Source organism: Salmo trutta, chromosome 3 (assembly GCF_901001165.1).
Source record: "Salmo trutta chromosome 3, fSalTru1.1, whole genome shotgun sequence".
Classification (NCBI taxonomy): Eukaryota; Metazoa; Chordata; class Actinopteri; order Salmoniformes; family Salmonidae; genus Salmo; species Salmo trutta.
This window is the reverse complement of record NC_042959.1, coordinates 16,613,604-16,636,512: the sequence shown is the minus strand read 5'-3', so window position 1 is coordinate 16,636,512 and position 22,909 is coordinate 16,613,604. Positions and strand designations below refer to the sequence as shown.

Here is a 22,909-nt window from a genome sequence, read left to right as displayed (position 1 = left end):
TCTCAAGCAAGAATTTTGCTCAGTCTGTTTGTGAGTGATCTGAGTGGGGAGGGAAATCTGAAAACTAGCTTTTATTGGCAGAATGGTCTATCAACCAATTTACCCCCTGGCGATTTCAGGTGAGGCCAAAACTCCATCCCAAGAAAACAGCTTGAAATTCCAGGTTGTCTTTTCAAACAGCTCTTACACTAAAAGGACATTATCATAATTTTCACAATATTATTCCAACCTCATAGTGTGGAAAATATTGTATATAAAACACAGAAATTTTTTATTTTTGACTGAACTGGGCCTTTAACAAGACCTACTGTATACAAAGCGTGCATCACAATAATATCGCTTCTCTTCTGAAATGTGCACTTGATCACTTGCTCCCACAAATCTTAAAGACATGCTCCGGAACTTTGGCGACTAAACCTCCTGCTTTGGGCTGGATGTGTCCATGTGTAGTTCATACATGCCTAATGTATGAGCAGAATTACTGTCACCTCAATTAACCACGAACTCCCTAGTTTGAAAGAAACTGTTTTTCTGGAAGCTGTGCTGCACCATTTTCCCAACATTTTCCCCCACATGGGCCAGCCCCCTAGCAATTCTAGCCATTGAGCTTCAGCCCCTCACCATTTCAGTGACAGCTAGCAAGATGCACAAACAGCAGAGCGAGAGAGAGAGCAATGATGTGGTGCACATCATTGCTGATATGTGACTTAGTAGGCACACTTTCAGAACAATGTACCGGAAAATGTACCGGAGAATCTCTTTAAAGCATTGAATTGGTGGAGGCACGGCTAGTGAGATTTTCCACCATATTTCGTATACCAGTAATTTCCTTTCAAATCATTGAAAGGAAGTGAACAATGCACATTTCGGGAGGAAGGGGAGATAATTGTGACAAAGCTACTGGCTGAAATCATAACCAAAGCCATATGTCATAGCCAAAGGAGGAGGCCAGGCCTGGGCCTTTAAGAATGTTTTCCACAGATAGACTTCTTTCAGCCAATGGGTCTTTCTTCAGAAAGACCACCTCCCCACTGAAACCGCCTCGTGGTTCCCCAGACACTATAGTCAGCTGGCCCTTCTTGGTGAGGGCCATTCCAGAGACGATTGAGAACCCTGGAAAAAATACAGCAATTACTCAATGTTAGCAACTGCAGTGCTACCACGATGAACAGGGGGCCGTTTTTCTCAGTTGTTAGAGCATGGTGCTTGTAACACCAGGGTTGTGGGTTTGATTCCCACAGGGAGCTACTATGAAAATGGATGCACTCATCCGAGTCAATTAAGTCGCTCTGGATAAGAGCGTCTGCTAAATTACTAAAATGTAAATTATGTACAAGGGTCCAAGTCTATGGGAAAGGGAGATGTAATTCACAAAATGTATAAATAAATAGTATGAATAAATACGAAACATGCCATTCTTCACATTTTTAAGAGAATAAAGCATCATTACTGCATTACTTACACCAACAGTATAAAAAACTGAACAAGAGTATTGATGAAATTTACCACAAAACCAAGCACTTCTGTGTTTTCCTTTCAGTGTGATTGAATGGATTGAATAGAGGATGAAGAAAGCTCTATCCATCTAAACTGACCTAGATAACTGTTGTTAAGGAGAGGGATGAGGTCACGGTCAAGTCTGTCCACATCCCCAGTTTCACAGGGCTCTTCATTTGACACTTCAAGGTTGTCTAGGGACTCCATTCTCACAATTCCTGTGACAGGCAGATGGACAAGAGAATTATGTGAATAATTGACCCTTGGGAATAAATGAAGTTGTTTTGAATTAATTTTAATTAAATGCTGTGGACACCAGTGTCCTTAAACAGGCATAAATCCGAGGTAAAAATTCAAAGAAAGAATCTATAATAGAGATTGTCAAAATGTTTCAACCTGTCGGGGCTTTTCAAGACAAAACTAGGTCTGATTTGTTGCATTGACATCGACAGCTCACTCCAATATCAGTGCAGTGTGTACTGACTGCAAGTGTGTTTGAATGTCCCAAACATACAGTATATGAATACCATGTCTCATACATATCAGATACATATCACAATTCAGTGCATCAAATTCTTCCATTATTAACATGATGAAACCCATTCTAAACGTATTTCCCAATTCAAAACATGTACCTTTCCACTGGTAAGCTCCGGGGCCCCTAAACAGCAGAGATGTGTTGTCCTTGGCGAAGGCGGCAGAATGACCTTGTTGACAGTATCCGAACCAATCAGGATTCTTAGGCTTATCCTTGATGTGTTTTCTGTCATCACAGATCACCCTCCTCCAGATTCTATGGGCATCACTCTTGTGGAGATCCTCCCCCAGGATATAGCACTGACCGAATACGAGGTTAGGGGTGTCAGGATTGGTGCTCCACTCCTGGTATCGATGTGCGCATGTCTGTGGTGGGGAGAATGACAGAAATTCTCTCAGACGTAAAGAATTCTAAGTCATAAACAAAGGGGTTGCTAATAATTAATCATGAAAATGTGCTCTTTTGCTAACTTCATTGAAACGCTGAAATGTTGTCCTGTCCGAGTCAATTAATTTCCTTGAATTAAAAACAAAACAAAAAACAATATACGTTTATTACAAAACAAAACAAATAAAACAAAAAACAATATAAGTTTATTATCATCAACAAATGGCAATTCAAAGATTAAAGTACACAGTATATACCATGCCATCACACTTTGACCAGGGCCTTGGCTTGTCACTCATACACCCATCCATTGGTCTTTGACATAATTGCTTTTAAGAAACTCTGGGGAACATTCGGTTTCAAACACAAAAGTTAGCGTTCACGCACATTAATGTTAAACACACATGAACAAAATCACACATATTTTCTTAACAGCAATCAAACACACAAAAACCTAATACACGTGAGTGGAAACAAACAAACCATCGTTGTCAAGCTTGACACGCTCACAGCTCTTAGAATCAGTGTTGAGCTCACACTGGTAGATTCCTCCCGTAATTTCAGCTTTGATAAATGACTTGGCACGTGGTGCTCCAACCAGCAATCTAGGAAAAATAAATCAGAATGTTGTACATTGATGTAAAATTCACATGCAGCTCTACAATAAAATATTCAAACTAAAAACAACTTTGTCACTGCTGGTCTGAGTTGTATCAATCAATCAATCAATATTATTTTATTAAACCATTTTTACATCAGCAGTTGTCATGAAGTGCTTTACAGTTTTCCGGCCTAGACCCTTTAAAGAGCAAGCAAAGCAGACGTGAAAACAGAGAGTCCAGGAAAAACTCCCTAGAAGGAACTGAGTATGAAACCTAGAAAGGAACCATGCTCAGAGAGGTGGCCCATTCTCTTCTGGCTGTACCGGCTAGAGATTAAGAGTAGCCATTAAGCCCAGATTGTTTCTCAGTTCATATTGTGTACTTATATCAGACAGATGGGTAATCAGACAGGATAGAGGACACACAAATAAGTTAATATATGACCAGCAAGGTCAGATAATAGTATGTATGGGACACTGTTAATCATTTCTTACAAGAGGTCAACTCACAGTTTCTTATTGACAGGATTCAGTTGTTGGTGCAGTGCCAGGGAGAATCCAAACAGGCTTCCGGGATCACCATTTTTCCTCAGAACATGCTTTGTGTCCGTGTCCAGATTGAAAGCTGAGATGTGAAATGGTAGGCAGGCCAAAAGAAACCACAGGTCCAGTAGGAGGCCCCACCATTGAATTGTCATGTTGGTGTTGTTGGTACAACTCTCTGGTCTAGCTAACCCAATAGCTTCTTCTGTGGTGTCCTCGTGTTGTGAAGCAGAATGGGAGGGCAACACTACAGAAATGGGATGTGACTCGGCACTGGCTGCAGTATACAATGTTTGCTGCAGGAGTTGACAGACAGGGTGTGGTTCAAGGGGAATTTATCTAAAAAAAACTCAAGCATTTCACATGTTTATGGTTTGATTGCTTTTGTTAATATTTACCTTGTTCCATTCTAAGGACATGAGGAACTTCACACCCTTGGATCAAAAGTCTGGTGGGTGTGTTCACAGCAGCAAACCAGTGATACTGTACTGTACAGTGTTGATCACTTGATAATACTAAAGGGAAAGGTGTGCAAGTCCATGAGAAATGGCTAAAAGGACAGTGTACAATATGTAGCCGCTCACTGTCATGATCACTGTCATGATAACAGCTCTTACTTGTCTAAAGTAGTGAAACTTGATCTTGACTGTAGATGTGTTTTTGTAGTTATTCAATGAGTAAGGAATGATACAAAGCACATGTTACAATGTAAGACATAACAGAGGGGTGTAAAGTGAACATGGCCACATTTCTGTCAATGACATTACAATTGATACAGCATCAGGAAGGAACATTTTACATGATGGTGCTCTGGTAGTCTTTCACCAGATGTCGCTGTTTCACTAGTTTAGGACATAACTATCTTACCAGTCTCACAGTCAAAACGTAGCTCAATGTGGTGAATCTTACTATTCTCTCAGGTGTAATCTATTCATACTGCTAAAACGCTGTAGTCTATTGGTCATGGTTTATGCAACCAATTAAATTGATCTTGTTAGCCTTCACTGTTGTATCTCATTAAACAATTAAATCATCAAATATGCCTTTACTAACATGAGCTAATGTTTCATTCTGTTTTATCAAATCAAATCAAATTGTATTTCTTTGTCACATACACATGGTTAGCAGATGTTAATGCGAGTGTAGCGAAATGCTTGTGCTTCTAGTTCCGACAATACAGTAATATCCAACGAGTAATCAAACCTAACAATTTCACAACAAATACCTTATACACGCAAGTGTAAAGGAATCAGCTGGAAAAGTAGTGAGAGGCTTGACCCCTCAAAATTCAAATAAATTGAAACTTGAAAAGAAAGGTACAAGTGAATCCAGCCAACCATATTCTTCATGCATACTGGACTTTGTGCATGCGATTTAACTTGCTGTGTTGACCTAAACTGTACTCAGTATTGTCAAAACTAACAGTAGAGTGGACTAGTGGGGAGAATCAAACTCCCTCTTCAGCCAATACCTTGTAGTCAAATATATCCTATTGTTTGAGAATACCTGCAAGCGTGGAGTTATAGCGAAGTGATTCTTCATAATGGGTAGAAGTAGCTACATCAGTGGATATGGCGAACATGGTTAGGGGTCACATTCAGGGGAATAAGACCAAGAGGTTATCTGTGTTTGGCTTGAATAAGGAGGGAGGGCTTCCAGAACGAGAGGGCTGTAACATTTTCCACTGCGGTCTTTTAGCCATCCACAATGAAACCAACAAACACAAAACATGTCCAGAGACAAACAATGATGCCTGGAAACTTGAAAATCAGTGTGGTTTTGGTGTTAGAGGTGTGAATTCTACAGAGGCTACTCTTGCTGTAACAGACCTGCTCTCACACCAAGTGCACTGTGGGTGGAAAATATCATAGAGACATTCTCACATGAGTTTGAGTCCAGCTAACAAACAACAATTATGTGCCATTGTATATAATTTGCTGGATTTCTATTTTGTTGAGAGCTCCACATGATGTTGACTGTACTTGTGTGTTTGCATTTGGCAAAACACAACTGCATATCATTCACATTCTACAAAGTAGCAGCAAGACTTTTGAAACCTATTGGGGGGTTTATTGGGGCTCAACAAAGACATTCAGGTTCACCCACTGGGTTAGTTCAACGAGTAGTTTGGATTTACATTTGGTTGAGCTGTCAACTAACTGTGAATTCAACGTGAAATCAACAACAAATGTCACCATGTCATTGGATTTAGGTTAAAAGTTGGTTGAAAAAAATATGAAATGCCCCCCCATATTAGCATAAACTATGAGTGTCTTTAACAATGTTTGCAATAATGACTTGATTTCAGAAAATGACATTCTTTCACAGCATATTCTATGTTAGTTCATCATCATTTTGATCATCATCATCATCAGTATCAACAGTATCATCCTGATCCTCATCCTCATAATCATCAATATCACCATGATCATCTAAAAAGCCTCTGCTCTCTGTGCTTCAATCTTTTCAACATGAAGATGAACCACAAGCCAGAAATAATTGAAAACATCAAAAATCCCATATGTTATAACACTATCCAACAATAATTGAATAGGGTGCAATTTTGGACGCACAAAGGACTGGCACTTTGGAAAGAGTTTTGTTGTACAGGGAGCCTGTCTCTACATCCGGTAAGTCGTAGAAACAGCTCTGTCTGAAAATAGGTCATAATAAGGTGGTGAGTCTCAGAGAGTTACTGATTAACCCAATCACACTCCCCCAGCACACATGTCACCCTGGCCAAGCAGCTGAAACTAAGTGGGGCTTTTCAGTGTTCAGTGTTTCTGTAACAGCCTCCCTGTGTAAATGGTCCATACTTAGGCCAAGCACACTGCAGATATCAGTTGAAAAGCACATCTTGAGTGTAATACATGTCATGCCAATGTCATATACATCAATGAACAGGTCTGTATAGGTACCTCATGACCAGTTTTCATATGTTTGCATTAAACACTGCATTAACAACATGTTTTACATGTACTCCTAGAGGACTTTGACTAACTCTCTGTAAAAGTATGCCTTCAAGAAAAAACAGACTTACATTAGATCAAGACTTGTTGAGGGTAAAAGTTAGATATGTACTAAGTGAGAACAAGGTTCACTCCAAGATTTATTCTATGTCTGTGTAGCTGGCCCTACAACTCCCAAGTTAACAGGTTTGCTAAAATTAGCTTGTTTGTCATAGTCTCTCACAGCCGTAACATAGCTGTGCATCTTGTGGCTACCCACACAGGCAGCGAAGACAGGTCTGTAGTGAGTAAACAGCTCGGAGGTCTGTCCAAAGTGCAGAGATGGCCCGCCACAACCCACGCCTACGAGCTAAACCACTGTGAACCGGCTCACCACTTGTCAAGCGTGGGCGTGCAAAACATGCCAGCAACACTGCTGCAAAACAAAAGAGCAAAAGTATATTGTAATGGCCAGCAAGGTTTGACTCATTTTGACTGGTCCTTATGACTGTTGATGAACACATGCATGCAGGTATACACACATTCATACAAATGCACACATTATTTTATTTAGATAAATAACAAAGGAAATGTTACAAAGCCCTACAGATCATTACAGATGCTTGCTCATACAGTCCACATGAGTCAAGTTCGTGTTCTCTTCTGTACAGGGTTGGGGAGTAACTGATGTTACAACCAAAAATATTGTAATCAGATTACAGATACTTTTAAAAACAAAATGATTACTTCTTGGATTACTTTTAAATTCATAAATGTTCAGATGTTTGCAAAAAATGTATAACACCTTTCTGTTTTCTCAATAACATTCAATTCAGCATTGAAAAAAGTTAACATTTGTTCCAACTGAGCGAGTCTGACCACAAGTCAGAGAGACCAGTATGATGACACACTAAGTGCGTTTGATGGATACGTTTTGTCTTCTTCTCAAAGCCTCCTAAAGGGGAAAGTAATCCAGAAGTGATGGAAAGTAATCCAATTAAATTATTGAGATTAGAAATGTCATTAATAAAATATTTAAGTAATTGTCTTCCTCAAATGAAGGTGATGATGATGCAATCTTTGCATGAGGGAAGGAATCTGATTTCATTGGTCCTCAACTCGCAGCACAGTCACTTCATACAGGGTAAGTGGAGTTCACCGTGAGTTAGCCTGACCCCGAGCAAGTTAGTTCTGAAGGATTTGTTGCATTAGAAATTTACCTGGTTAAAAGGTGAACAATTTCATTTGACTGGCTATCCTGAGATGAACTCAGAGTTGACCAAAGTTACCTCGCTAACTCGTCAAACCTGCTTTGTAGGATACCCCTCAGTAGTGGTGTGACCCCTTTGTTACTGTTCAAACTGCATAATTACACTTTAAACAAAATGTACAACCTTGGAACATGCTTGACATGCACACACGCTTACACACAAACACACAGGTCTACACACCAACAGCAAACATACAGGGACACGCACATGCATGATCAGTCTCACTCATACCAATGTGTACCTACTTACACAAAAATACCAGCACATGGGTACACACACAGAGAGACACTTATTTCCATCCTGCATACTCCATCACTTACTCCCATTCTGTCACACCCTGAACGGTTTCACCAGTCTTTGTGATTGTCTCCACCTCCCTCCAGGTGTCGCCCATCTTCCCCATTATCCCCTGTGTATTTATACCTGTGTTTTCGGTTTGTCTGTTGCCAGTTAGTTTTGTTTCGTCAAGCCTACCAGCGTTTTTCCCTCTTTTCCTATCTCTCGATTTGTTCCTTTTTTCTAGTTTTCCCGGTGTTGACCTTTTCTGCCTGCCCTGACCCTGAGCCTGCCTGCCATCCTATACCTTTGCCCAGCTATCTGTATTACTGACCCCTGCCTGTCTTTGACCTGTCTTTTGCCTGCCCCTGTTGGATTAATAAACTGTTGTTACTTCGACGTTGTCTGCATCTGGGTCTTACCTGAGACGTGTCACATACACAGTCTCACAAACAGCCTGACACATGACAGTGACATGATAGGGCTCCTGGGTGGCGCAGCGGTCTAAGGCACTGCTTCTCAGTGCAAGAGGCATTACTGTAGTCCCTGGTTCGAATCCAGGCTGCATGACTTCTGGTCGTGCTTGGGAGTCCCATAGGGCGATGCACAATTGGACCAGTGTCGTCCAGGTTTGGCTGGGGTAGACTGTCATTGTGTATAAGAATTTGTTCTAAACTCACTTGCCTGGTAAAATAAAAATTGGACTGTGCACAATTTGTCCAGTGTCGATAGGGTTTGGCCAGGGTAGACCGTCACTGTAAATAAGAATTTGTTCTTATTATATAAGGCTAACGATAGTCACACAGGGCTAACGCTAGTCACAAAGGGTTAACTCTAGTCATAAAGGTCTTAACTAGCTAGTCAAATAGTCCTATATGTCTTCTATAGTAGACTATAACTATAGTCATATAAGGTAGTCATATAAGGCTAACTATAGTCATACAGGGCTAACTATAGTCACATAGGGCTAACTCTAGTCATATAGGGCTACTCTAGTCATATAAGGCTAACTCTAGTTATACAGGGCTAACTATAGTCAAATAAGGCTTACTGTAGTCATATAGGGCTACCTATAGTCATATAGGACTAACTATAGTCATATAGGACTAACTATAGTCATGTAAGGGCTACCGAATGGCGCAGCGGTCTAAGGCACCGCACCTCAGTGCTTGAGGCGTCACTACAGACACCCTGGTTTGCTTCCAGGCCGTATCACAGCCGGCCGTGATTGGGAGTCCCGTAGGGCGGTGCATAATTGGCCCAGCGTTGTCGGGGTTAGGGTTTGTCCGGGGTAGACCGTCTTTGTAAAAAATAATTTGTTCTTAACTGACTTTCCTAGTTAAACAAAGGTTCAATCAAAAAATGATAAAAAAATGATTATTAGGTCTGCTGTTCTCTAGTGGCGAGGTTAAACAGGCCTGGGTAACAGATCTGATGGACTCTAGTGAGGAGGTCAAACAGGCTTGGGTAATAGATCTGATGGTCTCTAGTGGGGAGGTCAAACAGGCCTGGGTAATGGATCTGATGGTCTCTAGTGGGGAGGTCAAACAGGCCTGGGTAATAGATCTGATGGTCTCTAGTGAGGAAGTTAAACAGGCTTGGGTAATAGATCTGATGGTCTCTAGTGAGGAGGTCAAACAGGCTTGGGTAATAGATCTGATGGTCTCTAGTGGGGAGGTCAAACAGGCCTGGGTAATAGATTTGATGGTCTCTAGTGGGGAGGTCAAACAGGCCTGGGTAATAGATCTGATGGTCTCTGGTGGGGAGGTTAAACAGGCCTGGGTAACAGATCTGATGGACTCTAGTGAGGAGGTCAAACAGGCCTGGGTAATAGATCTGATGGACTCTAGTGGGGAGGTCAAACAGGCCTGGGTAATAGATCTGATGGTCTCTAGTGGGGAGGTCAAACAGGCCTGGGTAATAGATCTGATGGTCTCTAGTGGGGAGGTCAAACAGGCCTGGGTAATAGATCTGATGGTCTCTAGTGGGGAGGTCAAACAGGCCTGGGTAATAGATCTGATGGTCTCTAGTGGGGAGGTCAAACAGGCCTGGGTAATAGATCTGATGGTCTCTAGTGAGGAGGTCAAACAGGCCTGGGTAATAGATCTGATGGACTCTAGTGGGGAGGTCAAACAGGCCTGGGTAATAGATCTGATGGTCTCTAGTGGGGAGGTCAAACAGGCCTGGGTAATAGATCTGCTGTTCTTTAACATTATATCAAATAGAAGTGTTTTTTATGCAACGTTGACTTATTTATATCAGGGTTATGTAGTCCAATGTGGATCAGTTGGTAGAGCATGGTGTTTGCAACGCCAGGGTTGTGGGTTCGATTCCCATGGGGGACCAGTATGGAAACAATGTATGCATTCACTACTGTAAGTCGCTCTGGATTAGAGTGTCTGCTAAAATGACTAAAAAAGTAAAATGTACTTAATAAACAACCTAAATAACTTTAATGAAAGGAGTTCTGTAAATGTTTCAATAACTAGATAGAACTTTTCAAATTTGCAGGCTCAGAGTGGAGGGCATGTCTTGTTAATGCACGTGTCTGCCTGTTCTTTCAAGTGCAACCTCAACTGCAGGTCAGTCATCCTGTGTGGGTCTCGCTCTCTCGCTCGGTCGAAAACCGAGTGGAAAATTACAGGGTGATTATCATCACACACATAACTGGTCACTAACAGCAGCCCCTTACCTCTACAAATGAACCTTGTGCAAAGCTGTCATCAAGGCAAAGGGTGGCTACTTTGAAGAATCTCAAATATAAAATATATTTTGATTTATTTAACACTTTTTAGGTAACTATGTGATTCCATATGTGTTATTTCATAGTTTTGATGTCTTCACTATTATTCTACAATAAAGAAAATCCTTGGAATGAGTAGGTGTATCCAAATGTTTGACTGGAACTGTATATACAGGACATACGGTAACACTTAGTTAATGTATATACAGGACATATAGTACCACCTAGTTAATGTATATACAGGACATATAGTACCACCTAGTTAATGTATATACAGGACATATAGTACCACCTAGTTAATGTATATACAGGACATATGGTACCACATAGTTAATGTATATACAGGACATATAGTACCACCTAGTTAATGTATATACAGGACATATAGTACCACCTAGTTAATGTATATACAGGACATATAGTACCACCTAGTTAATGTATATACAGGACATATAGTACCACCTAGTTAATGTATATACAGGACATATGGTACCACCTAGTTAATGTATATACAGGACATATGGTACCACCTAGTTAATGTATATACAGGACATATGGTACCACCTAGTTATATACAGGGCATATGGTACCACCTAGTTATATACAGGGCATACCACCACAGGAGGTTGGTGGCAACTTCATTGTGGAGGACGGGCTTGTGGTAATGGCTGGAGTAGAATGGGTGGAATGGTATCAAATACATCAAACACATGGTTCCAGGTTTCCATGTGTTTGATGCCATTCCACTTACTCCGTTCCAGCCATTACTATTAGCCATCCTCCCCTCAGCAGCCTCCTGTGGAAACACTGCATGTGATGTTGTCTTTGTGGCCTCAGATACAAACTCTTTAATTAAACAACTTATTCACATTTGAATCAATATTGTAGGCTACCTGTGTGCATTACCAGATAAGTACTAGGCATATCTGAAGTACAGCAGAAGAGTTTAACGATAGCTAGTAACAAACACCCACTCCATCATGTTGAGACTAATAGTACTTGTTCTATTGAATACAACAAACCATTTTATGTTTCACCTGTTCCATTTTTTTAATGCCCATGCAAATAAAGTATTCATATTCAGATAAAACCTGGGAATAATCTCTCTGTATTGCAGATGACTGACTAGTCTATTTTTTGCTACACCAGTTTGGAACATAAGTGGTACCTCCCACTAATGGGCGGAGATAAAGGCTATGACATTAATAACACATTGCTATCTTCATTTAGGGGTGGGTCAGGACTCTCTCACTCTGTTTGTAACTGACTATCAGTATGGATTCTTTCTTGTATACTGTAACCCTTTCCCATTCCCCTACACTGAGGGGAGGTGATTGAGTTGAGGCTAGTTCGGGGTTGAGATTCTGTGAAATAAAGGCAGGGTTTTAGTGTTTTGACCTAGTATGTTATTTATTTTTAAATTCACAAAAAATAAATCATTATTATATGTTTTGATAAATATATCAATATATTCCCTTCTTTGGACCTCTTTTATACATATTGGTTTAATACCAGATGTGTTTTATATTGGGTTAATATACCAGTTGTGTTTCACGTTGGGTTAATACCAGTTGTGTTTCACGTTGGGTTAATACCAGTTGTGTTTCACGTTGGGTTAATACCAGTTGTGTTTCACGTTGTGTTAATACCAGTTGTGTTTCATGGTGGGTTAATACCAGTTGTGTTTCATGGTGGGTTAATACCAGTTGTGTTTCACGTTACCAGTTGTGTTTCATGGTGGGTTAATACCAGTTGTGTTTCATGGTGGGTTAATACCAGTTGTGTTTCATGGTAGGTTAATAACAGTTGTGTTTCATGGTGGGTTAATACCAGTTGTGTTTCATGGTGGGTTAATATCAGTTTTGTTTCATATTGGGTTAACACCAGTTTTGTTTCATATTGGGTTAACACCAGTTGTGTTTCATGGTGGGTTAATACCAGTTGTGTTTCATGGTGGGTTAATACCAGTTGTGTTTCATGGTAGGTTAATAACAGTTGTGTTTCATGGTGGGTTAATACCAGTTGTGTTTCATGGTGGGTTAATACCAGTTGTGTTTCATGGTGGGTTAATACCAGTTGTGTTTCACGTTACCAGTTGTGTTTCATGGTGGGTTAATACCAGTTTTGTTTCATATTGGGTTAACACCAGTTTTGTTTCATATTGGGTTAACACCAGTTGTGTTTCATTGTGGAACAAAGGGCATCAGTCTAATCTATGTATCTGGGAAGGCTCTTTTGATGTTGTCAACAGGATGCATCAATAACAGAAGGGCTGTGCTATTACACTGGTTGCTTCTCCTCCACATCTGTTTCACTCAAACAGCCACCCACACAGCTCTACAGCACCGCCCCTTAGCTTTACAACCATTTACTTTATAATGATGTAATGATGTAATGATGTAATAATGATGATGATGATGGTGTTGACGATGATGATGATGATGATTCATCTCGTGATTCAAAACAAATCATCATCAAACTTTTAGATGTTTACTTAAACTGCTCTATTTTGTTAACTGCTGACATGCACAATTGTTTGGGACTGTATCCAGCGAACTAACAAAACATTTAAAACATTTTGGGGGGAGAAACATATCCCTTTAAGAAAAACAATAGCTTTTCTTCCATTGAGTGAATTAATGTTCTGTTTGATCATGATTTTTATAAAATTTTTATTACATTTGCCATAGTCTCACATTTTCAAAATCTCTGTGTAGAAGGGCACTGACTTACAAATGTAAGTATTATTAATTTTACATTTTAGAATGATGATGCTAAGTTCACTGGCTAAGTTCCTCTGCACATAAACGAAGTTCACTCCCAGTCTGAACACCTGACATCAGAGTACACACTGTCCTGTGGTGTCTCTCTCTTCTTTCTTCCTCTTTTAGTTTTCCTCTCCGAAAAATTCAATGCAGCATAATTCAACGTATCTCCATCTTGATCCTAAGGAGGAACATATTTTAGAAACACAGGAACACCATGATTATTACACATAAATACTTCTCAGTTACAAGTTTTTCATATTACATTTTCAAACCATTAAAGGTTATGTTCACAGAAATACTAAAAGTTTCTATGAGACAGTAGGCCACATATTGGCTGGAAAATACTTAATAATAATTAATGGCTCGTTATTAATCACATAGAGTTGTTTTCAAGGGTTATCATGAGCTATGTAGCAGAGTCATTGATGAATTTCACCCTCAAATTGGAATTGATCAATTTCACAATGTAAATATACCTGTTCTCCCCTTAATCCATCATGTCTTCCTCCCCGACAGGCATCTACTGCTTCAATAGAAAACAAACAATAAATCAAACAAGGCGTTGCTGTCTGATGAAAACCTCTTATCTCCAAAACAGAAACTTGTCAGGAAATGGGAAAAATGGAAGTGTAAAAAAATGTACATTGGCAAAAATGGAGTAACAAGGTTTTCATCAGACAGGGACGAAAGACAAGATACAACTCCATAGCAATTCAAAACTACTATAACTCCAGGGTAGCAAAAGTTATCTTGCATATTTTCGTAATTGTATTGCTTACCTTTGCAATTGTCGCAGACTTGCTCTTTACTTCTGGTGCAGGCAAGGAAGATGATCCCAATCCCACACAACACCAACGCCACTGCCAAACCAACAACAACCGCTACCATAGCCTTTTCTGAAACAAAGATAAATATGAATGTCATGAAGTATCTATCATCATTTTTATCCAAGAAAAATGTATTGGCTTACGTTAATGTATTGGCACTATAAATGAATGATTAGGCCTACAGACGTAAGGCCTACAGATGTAAGATCTTAATTTGATCACTCTTATGTTAATAAGAATTTTACTGCACAGCAGGAAATGCCAACTTGTAGTGCTTTGAGTTTTCTGAAGGATTCTAAAGTTTGTAATTTCCACTTTGAAATTTCAGACTTAATTTGCCCTAACAAAAAATGTATCAACCCCTACAAAAACGTCCATTAATTATATCCAAAGTTCATGTTGCTGCAGGATTATTTTCCTGTTTTAGAAAACTGGCTCAAATTAAGATCCTACATCTGTACACTTTAATTCAACTGATTCTACCTGACTCATTGCATTTCGTGTCAGTGGCCATGTCCAATTTTATTCCATTGCCCAACAGGATCTCACCACATGTGGCCACAGCACAGTAGTAAGTCCCAGCATCAGAGGGGCCGAGGTTGTTCTTAGAGAGGCTGTAGACACAGCTCTGTGTAGGAGAGGGTGTCTCAGGGTTCTTCTCACACTCATCACTCCTGTTCCCAGGGGTGTAAATTACTCCTGGATGGGATTCTCCTGATCCGGCTCTGAACCAGTACACACTGTGTTCTCCTGTACAGGTCTCAGAGAGAACTGTACACTGCAGAGTCACAGAGTCTCCTGGGTGGAATGGGTCAGACATTGGCCGCTGTACCACAGTCTTGTAATCAGACCTCTGGTGATTCTTACCTAAATGGTACATTTATAGTTTCATATAAATCAGTCTGAAACAAAACTTTCCAAAATGCACATGAATGTTAAAACCACACAGACACATAGAAAACATATGAAGACGTAAGAACCCTGAACAAAAAATAAAGGGCATTAACATCTTGACATTACCTTTTAATACTAAAAAAGTCCCATTGATCAAGTTCACTTCATAGTCTGTCCTACTTGCACAATAGTAAATAGCTTCATCCGTTGGTTCCATCTTTGGGATTGTAAGACGATATATCCCGTCAGCTTCAGCCCTCTCCACATTGAGATGTGAATTGTTAAATTCCTTGTACAGTTCAGGCCTGGGCTGAAATTTCTGCATCCTTGCAACAACTTGAGGGATTTCCCCCGTTATTTGCTTAAACCAGAACATGTTTCCCTCATTGTATACTTGATTTGAGAAAACACAGTAGAGAGTCACCGGGTCACCAATTTGAACACCCTGAACTTGAATATGCCGCTGAACATTGTTGCATTTTGTCACATCTAAAATTGCAAAACAGATAGAAAAGTTTAGGTTAATCAGAAGAACTAGGACTGAATGACTGACGAAAGCTCAACAGTATTAGAAACCCCATAAAGACAATTTCCCCCTCCAATTCTTACGTTGTGAACTGAACAGAATCACATTATGGCTAGACTAGTCAAGGTAGGAATTACAAAACTTACATATTGTACTAAATAATACCACAACAACCCAGATTCTGATCATCTTGGTGTGTAGCTCCAACTTCAGGTTAGTCCTCTGATCGGATAAACACTTGAAATAAGTATGTACCAATATGCAGGTCTGAAGTCAAAGACCAACCTGATAGGCTGGTGTAAAAAACACAATACTTCCTGTTACATTTCTGAACTAGCAACAGTATTTTTGGTTACCCAAACCCTTGCAGTTTTTCATTTAGGTCACTATTCTGTTATTTGCTAAAGTTGTGTCACTTTTCGATGTTTCTATTATATAGACACCTGCAACTCTTTTCTGAATGTAACGCCCTGGCCATAGAGAGGGGTTTTTTGTTCTTTATTTTGGTTAGGCCAGGGTGTTACATTGGGTGGGCGTTCTATGTTCCTTTCTCTATGTTTTTGTATTTCTTTGTTTTGGGCCGTGTGTGGCTCCCAATCAGGCACAGCTGAAGCTCGTTGTTGCTGATTGGGAGTCACACATAAGGAGCATGTTTTTCCTTTGGGTTTTGTGGGTAATTGTTTCTGTTTTGAGTATTTTCTTAACAGGACTGTTTGCTGTTGTTTTTGTTCATTTTTGTAGTGTTCTCTTGTTTTTTGTATTAAAATTCTAATGATGAACACATCCTCTGCTGCACCTTGGTCTACTCCCTTCAACAGCCCTTACACTGAAGTGCTTTACAAGAGGGTAATGTCAAGTAGGCTTCATTGCTATTTGTACAGCTTTCAGATAATGTTATGCCAAACGTAGTCACTATCAGTAGTTATGTGAAGGGGAATAGCCAACAAAAAGTTCTCAAAGTTCTGAGCTCATTGTACCTTTATTGTACAGGTAATATAATAATCATAATGGCACAACATCAACTCTAATGTTATATGTTGTTAGAAATTACACCTAGTTAAAGGTAATTGTCTACCAACGATACCTATGTATTAACCTGGTGGTTACATAGACAGGTAGAGTGTAAGTACAGCAATGGTACACATGTTACAGAGATCCTACCCTACAAACAGGATAGCATAGGACAGTGTTATTCTAATTCAGGCCTTTAGGGTCAAGGAATAGCTGATTTAGCTGCTTTCGGACCAGGTCAAGGAAAGATCAAGGCCACAATTCAATTATCATATAAAAGGGTTTCACTCAAAATATTTATCAATAACTTCCAATGGTACAGTATATACTGAGGATATAGTGGCCCAACAACATAACAAACCAAGACCTGTGAATGAAGAAGAAAGAGGTCATCATCAATCTGATGAGAAGAAAATGGAGATCACTCAGGATCACTCAGGAAAGACATAATACACATAACAAGACAAGCGCTGGGCTACAAACCACAAGGAAAAATAAACAGACCAAAAACCAACTAGAGATGCTCCACTCTACAGGAACTGAATAAAACAGGGGTCGCCTGACAAGAGGCAAACGCCCTCGCAGAGAAAAGAGGGAGGTGGAGAGCCATAGTGGACGCCCTAGCTTAGGACCCTGGGACTGAACACCTCCCTTTGCAACTTGATCCTGGACTTCCTGACGGGCCAACCCCAGCTGGTGAGGGTATGTATCATCTCCTCTGCCACACTGACCCTCAACATGGGGGCCCCACAGGGGTGTGTGCATAGTCCCCTCCTGCACTCCCTGTTCACCAAATACTGCATGACCACTCACAACTCCAACACCATCATCAAGTTTGCTGATCACAGATGACGATGAGGCAGCCTATAAGGAGCAGGTCAGAGACTGCCAGGACAACAACTTATCCCTCAATGTCAGCAAGACAAAGGAGCTGATCGTGGACTACAGGAAACGGAGGGCCCAGCATTCACACATCCACTTTGACAGGGCTGTAGTGGAGCAGGTCGAGAGGTTCAAGTTCCTCGGTGTCTACATCACTAAGGAATTAACCTGTTGGGGGTAGGGGTCAGTATTTACACGGCCGGATAAAAAACGTACCCGATTTAATCTGGTTACTACTCCTGCCCAGTAACTAGAATATGCATATAATTATTGGCTTTGGATAGAAAATACCCTAAAGTTTCTAAAACTGTTTGAATGGTGTCTGTGAGTATAACAGAACTCATATGGCAGGCAAAAACCTGAGAAGGTTTCATGCAGGAAGTGGCCTGTCTGACAAGGAGTCGTTCTTCTTGTCTCTGTTTATTGAAGAGTGGGGATCTTAGCTGTAACGTGACACTTCCTACGGCTTCCATAGGCTCTCAGAGCCCGGGAAAAAGTTGAACGATGACGAGGCAGCCCCAGGCTGAAACACATAATCGCCTTTGCCAAGTGGCCGATAAGAGGACAAAGGAATTAGGCGCGTGCCCGATTCGACCCCGTGCTGTATTTTCTTTCGGCTGTTTACCGAATTGCAGATTCCCGATTTTTTACGAGAAAAATGGCATAAAAATTGATTTTAAACAGCGGTTGACATGCTTCGAAGTACGGTAATGAAATATTTAGAAATCTTTTGTCACGAAATGCGCCGTGCGCGTGACCGTTATTTACCATTGGGATAGTGTCTTGAACGCACGAACAAAACGTCGCTGTTGGAACATAACTATGGATTATTTTGGACCAAACCTACATTTGTTATTGAAGTAGAAGTCCTGGGAGTGCATTCTGACGAAGAACAGGAAAGATAATCAAACTTTTCTAATAGTAAATCTGACTTTGGTGAGTGCTAAACTTGCTGGGTGTCTAAATAGCTAGCCCTGTGATGCCGGGCTATCTACTTAGAATATTGCAAAATGTGCTTTCACCGAAAAGCTATTTTAAAATCGGACATATCGAGTGCATAGAGGAGTTCTGTATCTATAATTCTTAAAATAATTGTTATGCTTTTTGTGAACGTTTATCGTGAGTAATTTAGTAAATTGTTAGTAAATTCATCGGAAGTTTGCGGGGGGTATGCTAGTTCTGAACGTCACATGCTAATGTAAAAAGCTGGTTTTTGATATAAATATGAACTTGATTGAACAAAACATGCATGTATTGTATAACATAATGTCCTAGGTGTGTCATCTGATGAAGATCATCAAAGGTTAGTGCTGCATTTAGCTGTCTTCTGGGTTTTTGTGACATTATATGCTAGCTTGAAAAATGGGTGTCTGATTATTTCTGGCTGGGTACTCTGCTGACATAATCTAATGTTTTGCTTTCGTTGTAAAGCCTTTTTGAAATCGGACAGTGTGGTTAGATTAACGAGAGTCTTGTCTTTAAATAGCTGTAAAATAGTCATATGTTTGAGAAATTTAAGTAATAGCATTTCTAAGGTATTTGAAAATCGCGCCACAGGATTCAACTGGCTGTTACGTAGGTGGGACGATTTCGTCCCGCCTGCCCTAGAGAGGTTAACATGGTCCACACACACCAACGTCATCTGAGCGCAACGTATGTTTGTTGTTGAAAGCTGTTGAAACGCTGAAAGCTGGACGAGAGACCTTGGTTTATTGTTTTGTAAAGCTGTGTGTTTTTATATACTTTTTCGACTCTTTGCAAGTAGCAAACCTACACAAGCTACTGGGGAATCCACGCCTGCTAACTTTCTATTTTTCTTCCACCCCAGTAGCCGGACACCACTCTGGTCTGGTGGAAGTGTCGCTGCCGTGTCGGCTCTCCATTGCCGACTGGCCCTTGCTCAGCAGGGTTCCATCCTTGAAGGGGTCTCCCCCTTCCCTGGAGTTCAGAGCTGTTCTCGACGCAACCAACCAGCCATGGAGATACGTCACTCGCCGTGGAAGTCGAAGAAAGTGTTCTCTGGCAACGGGAGTTTCCTTGGAGATGTTGAGGGTGGACCTGACACAGACCAGAAACGGCTTTGCTACCCTGGATCCAGAGGTTCTGGCGCCTTCTTCCTTGGGGGCTTCTGATTCAAGATCAGATCTGGAGGTACCTGTGTCTTCGTCCTCTGTTCTTTCTCCCTCTCCGGTGGCTTGTACCTCAGGTTCAGATCAATCAATAAATCTGATTTATTTATAAAGCCCTTCTTACATCAGGTGATGTCACAAAGTGCTGTACAGAAACCCAGCCTAAAACCCCAAACAGCAAGCAATGCAGGTGTAGAAGCACGGTGGCTAGGAAAAACTCCCTAGAAAGGCCAGAACCTAGGAAGAAACCTAGAGAGGAACCAGGCTATGAGGGGTGGCCAGTCCTCTTCTGGCTGTGCCGGGTGGAGATTATAACAGAACATGGCCAAGATGTTCAAATGTTCATAAATGACCAGCAGGGTCAAATAATAATAGTCACAGTGGTTGTCAAGGGTGCAACAGGTCAGCACCTCAGGAGTAAATGTCAGTTGGCTTTTCATAGCCAATCTTTCAGAGTATCTCTACAGCTCCTGCTATCTCTAGAGAGTTGAAAACAGCAGGTCTGGGACAGGTAGCACATCCGGTGAACAGGTCAGGGTTCCGTAGCCACAGGCAGAACAGTTGAAACTGGAGCAGCAGCACGGCCATGTGGACTGGGGACAGCAAGGAGTCATCAGGCCAGGTAGTCCTGAGGCATGGTCCTAGGGCTCAGGTCCTCCTCCGAGAGAGAAAGAAAGATCCTCGGAGCTCCCACCTTCGTCAGACCACGAGGCCGCCTGAGATACCGACCCATTCAACATCACCAGCTGTCATCATAGGCAACTCTATGGTGAGAAACATCTCTGTTCCCAAGGCAAAAACCCTGTGCTACCCAGGAGTACGAGTACAGGACGTCACAAGGCTGCTTCCAACTGTGCTACGACAATTGACGGGAGCTGACACTGTCGTAGTCCATGTGGGGTCATACAACATCAGGAAGGCTAGCTCAGAACATCTGAAAAAGGATTTTAAAGAATTTATTTTAGCATTAAAAGACAATCATTTCAGGTTCCATCATTGGGCCATGGGTGTGAAAGATTCAGCAGGCTACTGGCATTACACATCTGGCTACAAGATTGCTGTATCTCTGCTGGAGTCACTTTTATAGATAACTTTGACACCTTCTGGAAACAGAAGATACTCTACAGGAATGACGGAGTCCATCCAAGTCATCATGGCTCCTGGACTCTATCCACGCATTTCAGGGCCGCGTTGAAACAATGACTTATCAATGACCCACGACCAGCTCAGTTAATCCCTACCTTTGTGACAATGAGTCATCATAATGTTGCATCAAATGTATATTGTCCTTAGGTGAGTTGGCAGACACAATGTAAGAAACTTAATTTATGTTCCCCAAATTGCCTGCAACCTGGTTCAGGTTGTCAGTTAACCTACCAGGGTATTTACAAAGAGCACAGGAATGAAATCATCAACATGTATTGATCACATCTTTACCTATGCTGCAGAAATTAGCTTTAAAGCAGTATCCAAATCCATAGGATGTAGTGATCACAATATAATTACCATATCTAGAAAAACCAAAGTTCCAAAAGCTGGGCCTAATATAGTGTATAAGAGGTCATACAATACGTCTTATTGTGAATATTTTGATTCATATGTTGATGATGTAAAGAATATTTGCTGGTCTGTGGTGTGTAATGAGGAGCAACCAGACGCAGCACTTTACACATTTATGAAATTGCTTATTCCAGTTACTAATAAGCACAAACCCATTAACCTGTCTGGGATAGGGGGCAGTATTTTCACGGCCGGATAAAAAACGTATCTGATTTAATCTGGTTACTACTCCTGCCCAGAAACTAGAATATGCATATAATTAGTAGATTTGGATAGAAAACACTCTAAAGTTTCTAAAACTGTTTGAATGGTGTCTGTGAGTATAACAGAACTCATATGGCAGGCCAAAACCTGAGAAGATTCTATACAGGAAGTGCCCTGTCTGACAATTTGTTCTCCTTTTAGGGCATCTCTATCAAAAATACAGCATCTCTGCTGTAACATGACATTTTCTAAGGCTTCCATTGGCTCTCAGAAGGAGCCAGAAAGTGGAATGAGAGCTCTCCAGTCTCTGGGCGAAAAACAGCAGGACTTTTTGTGAGTGGTCCTGCTGAGAACAATGACACTGGAGATGCGCATGCACGAGACAACTCCATGTTTTTCTTTCAGTGTTTGAATGAATACAACGTCGCCCGGTTGGAATATTATCGCTATTTTACGAGAAAAATAGCATAAAAATTGATTTTAAACAGCTTTTGACATGCTTCGAAGTACGGTAATGGAATATTTTGAATTTTTTTGTCAGTCATGAAATGCACCCGCTCGTCACCCTTCGGATAGTGACCTCAACGCACGAACAAAACAGAGCTATTGCAATATAACTATGGATTATGTCGAACCAAAACAACATTTGTTGTTGAAGTAGAAGTCCTGGGAGTGCATTCTGACGAAGAACAGCAAAGGTAATCCAATTTTTCTTATAGTAAAGTTGGTGGGTGTCAAATTAGCTAGCCATGATGGCCGGGCCATGTACTTAGAATATTGCAAAATGTGCTTTCACCGAAAAGCTATTTTAAAATCTGACACCGCGATTACATAAAGGAGTTCTGTATCTATAATTCTTAAAATAATTGTTATGTTTTTTGTCAACGTTTAGCGTGAGTAATTTAGTAAATTCACCGGAAGTTTGCGGTGGGTATGCTAGTTCTGAACATCACATGCTAATGTAAAAATCAGTTTTTTGATATAAATATGAACTTGATTGAACAAAACATGCATGTATTGTATAACATAATGTCATAGGAGTGTCATCTGATGAAGATCATCAAAGGTTAGTGCTGCATTTAGCTGTGGTTTTGGTTTTTGGGACATATATGCTTGCTTTGAAAATGGCTGTGTGATTATTTTTGGGAGGGTACTCTCCTGACATAATCTAATGTTTTGCTTTCGCTGTAAAACCTATTTGAAATCCGACAATGTGGTTAGATAAAGGAGAGTCTTGTCTTTAAAATGGTGTAAAATAGTCATATATTTGAGAAATTTAAGTTATAGCATTTATGAGGTATTTG

General features: G+C 40.6%; 3 protein-coding genes and 1 long non-coding RNA gene across 4 annotated transcripts in view; all 4 read right to left on the bottom strand.

Moving 5' to 3' along the window:
- LOC115164126 (integrin alpha-6-like) overlaps positions 1 to 2,733 on the bottom strand; it is a 3,120-nt gene extending 387 nt beyond the window's left edge. The window contains exons 1-4 of the mRNA XM_029716314.1: positions 2,680 to 2,733; positions 2,133 to 2,445; positions 1,596 to 1,715; positions 1 to 1,113 (exon numbers count right to left, since the gene is read on the bottom strand). The exon at positions 1 to 1,113 is cut by the window's left edge and continues 387 nt beyond it. Coding sequence (XP_029572174.1) covers positions 911 to 1,113; positions 1,596 to 1,715; positions 2,133 to 2,445; positions 2,680 to 2,733 — 690 coding nt within the window. The 3' untranslated portion in view covers positions 1 to 910. The remainder of the gene's footprint in view (positions 1,114 to 1,595; positions 1,716 to 2,132; positions 2,446 to 2,679) is intronic.
- LOC115169443 (integrin alpha-6-like) lies at positions 2,331 to 4,052 on the bottom strand. Its single transcript, XM_029725066.1, has 3 exons — positions 3,965 to 4,052; positions 3,534 to 3,862; positions 2,331 to 3,027 (listed from the first exon to the last, which is right to left on the bottom strand). Exons 1-3 carry the CDS (start codon positions 3,983 to 3,985, stop codon positions 2,877 to 2,879), a joined length of 501 nt encoding a protein of 166 aa, XP_029580926.1. The 5' UTR covers positions 3,986 to 4,052; the 3' UTR covers positions 2,331 to 2,876.
- A 9,302-nt stretch (positions 4,053 to 13,354) lies between these two features.
- LOC115164119 (uncharacterized) lies at positions 13,355 to 15,219 on the bottom strand. Its single transcript, XM_029716301.1, has 4 exons — positions 14,883 to 15,219; positions 14,352 to 14,468; positions 14,049 to 14,098; positions 13,355 to 13,750 (listed from the first exon to the last, which is right to left on the bottom strand). Exons 1-4 carry the CDS (start codon positions 15,217 to 15,219, stop codon positions 13,619 to 13,621), a joined length of 636 nt encoding a protein of 211 aa, XP_029572161.1. The 3' UTR covers positions 13,355 to 13,618.
- Positions 15,220 to 15,224: 5 nt separating this feature from the next.
- On the bottom strand, positions 15,225 to 16,037 carry LOC115164726 (uncharacterized). The gene is made up of 3 exons (XR_003869975.1): positions 15,966 to 16,037; positions 15,420 to 15,782; positions 15,225 to 15,266 (listed from the first exon to the last, which is right to left on the bottom strand). It is a non-coding gene; the product is annotated as an uncharacterized LOC115164726 (long non-coding RNA).
- Positions 16,038 to 22,909: the final 6,872 nt, after the last annotated feature.

Bases quoted from the DNA above. Each gene is read 5' to 3' on its own strand.
- LOC115169443 (XM_029725066.1), bottom strand. From the start codon at position 3,985: ATGTCCTTAGAATGGAACAAG. The intron at 3,863-3,964 runs GTAAATATTAAC...CAACTCCTGCAG, and splicing joins TGTCCTTAGAATGGAACAAG to CAAACATTGTATACTGCAGC. The intron at 3,028-3,533 runs GTGAGTTGACCT...TATTTTTCCTAG, and splicing joins AATCCTGTCAATAAGAAACT to ATTGCTGGTTGGAGCACCAC.
- LOC115164119 (XM_029716301.1), bottom strand. From the start codon at position 15,219: ATGTCTGACCCATTCCACCCAGGAGACTCTGTGACTCTGCAGTGTACA. The intron at 14,099-14,351 runs GTAAGCAATACA...TTTCTATTGAAG, and splicing joins AGTCTGCGACAATTGCAAAG to CAGTAGATGCCTGTCGGGGA. The intron at 13,751-14,048 runs GTATATTTACAT...GTTCCTCCTTAG, and splicing joins ATGGATTAAGGGGAGAACAG to GATCAAGATGGAGATACGTT.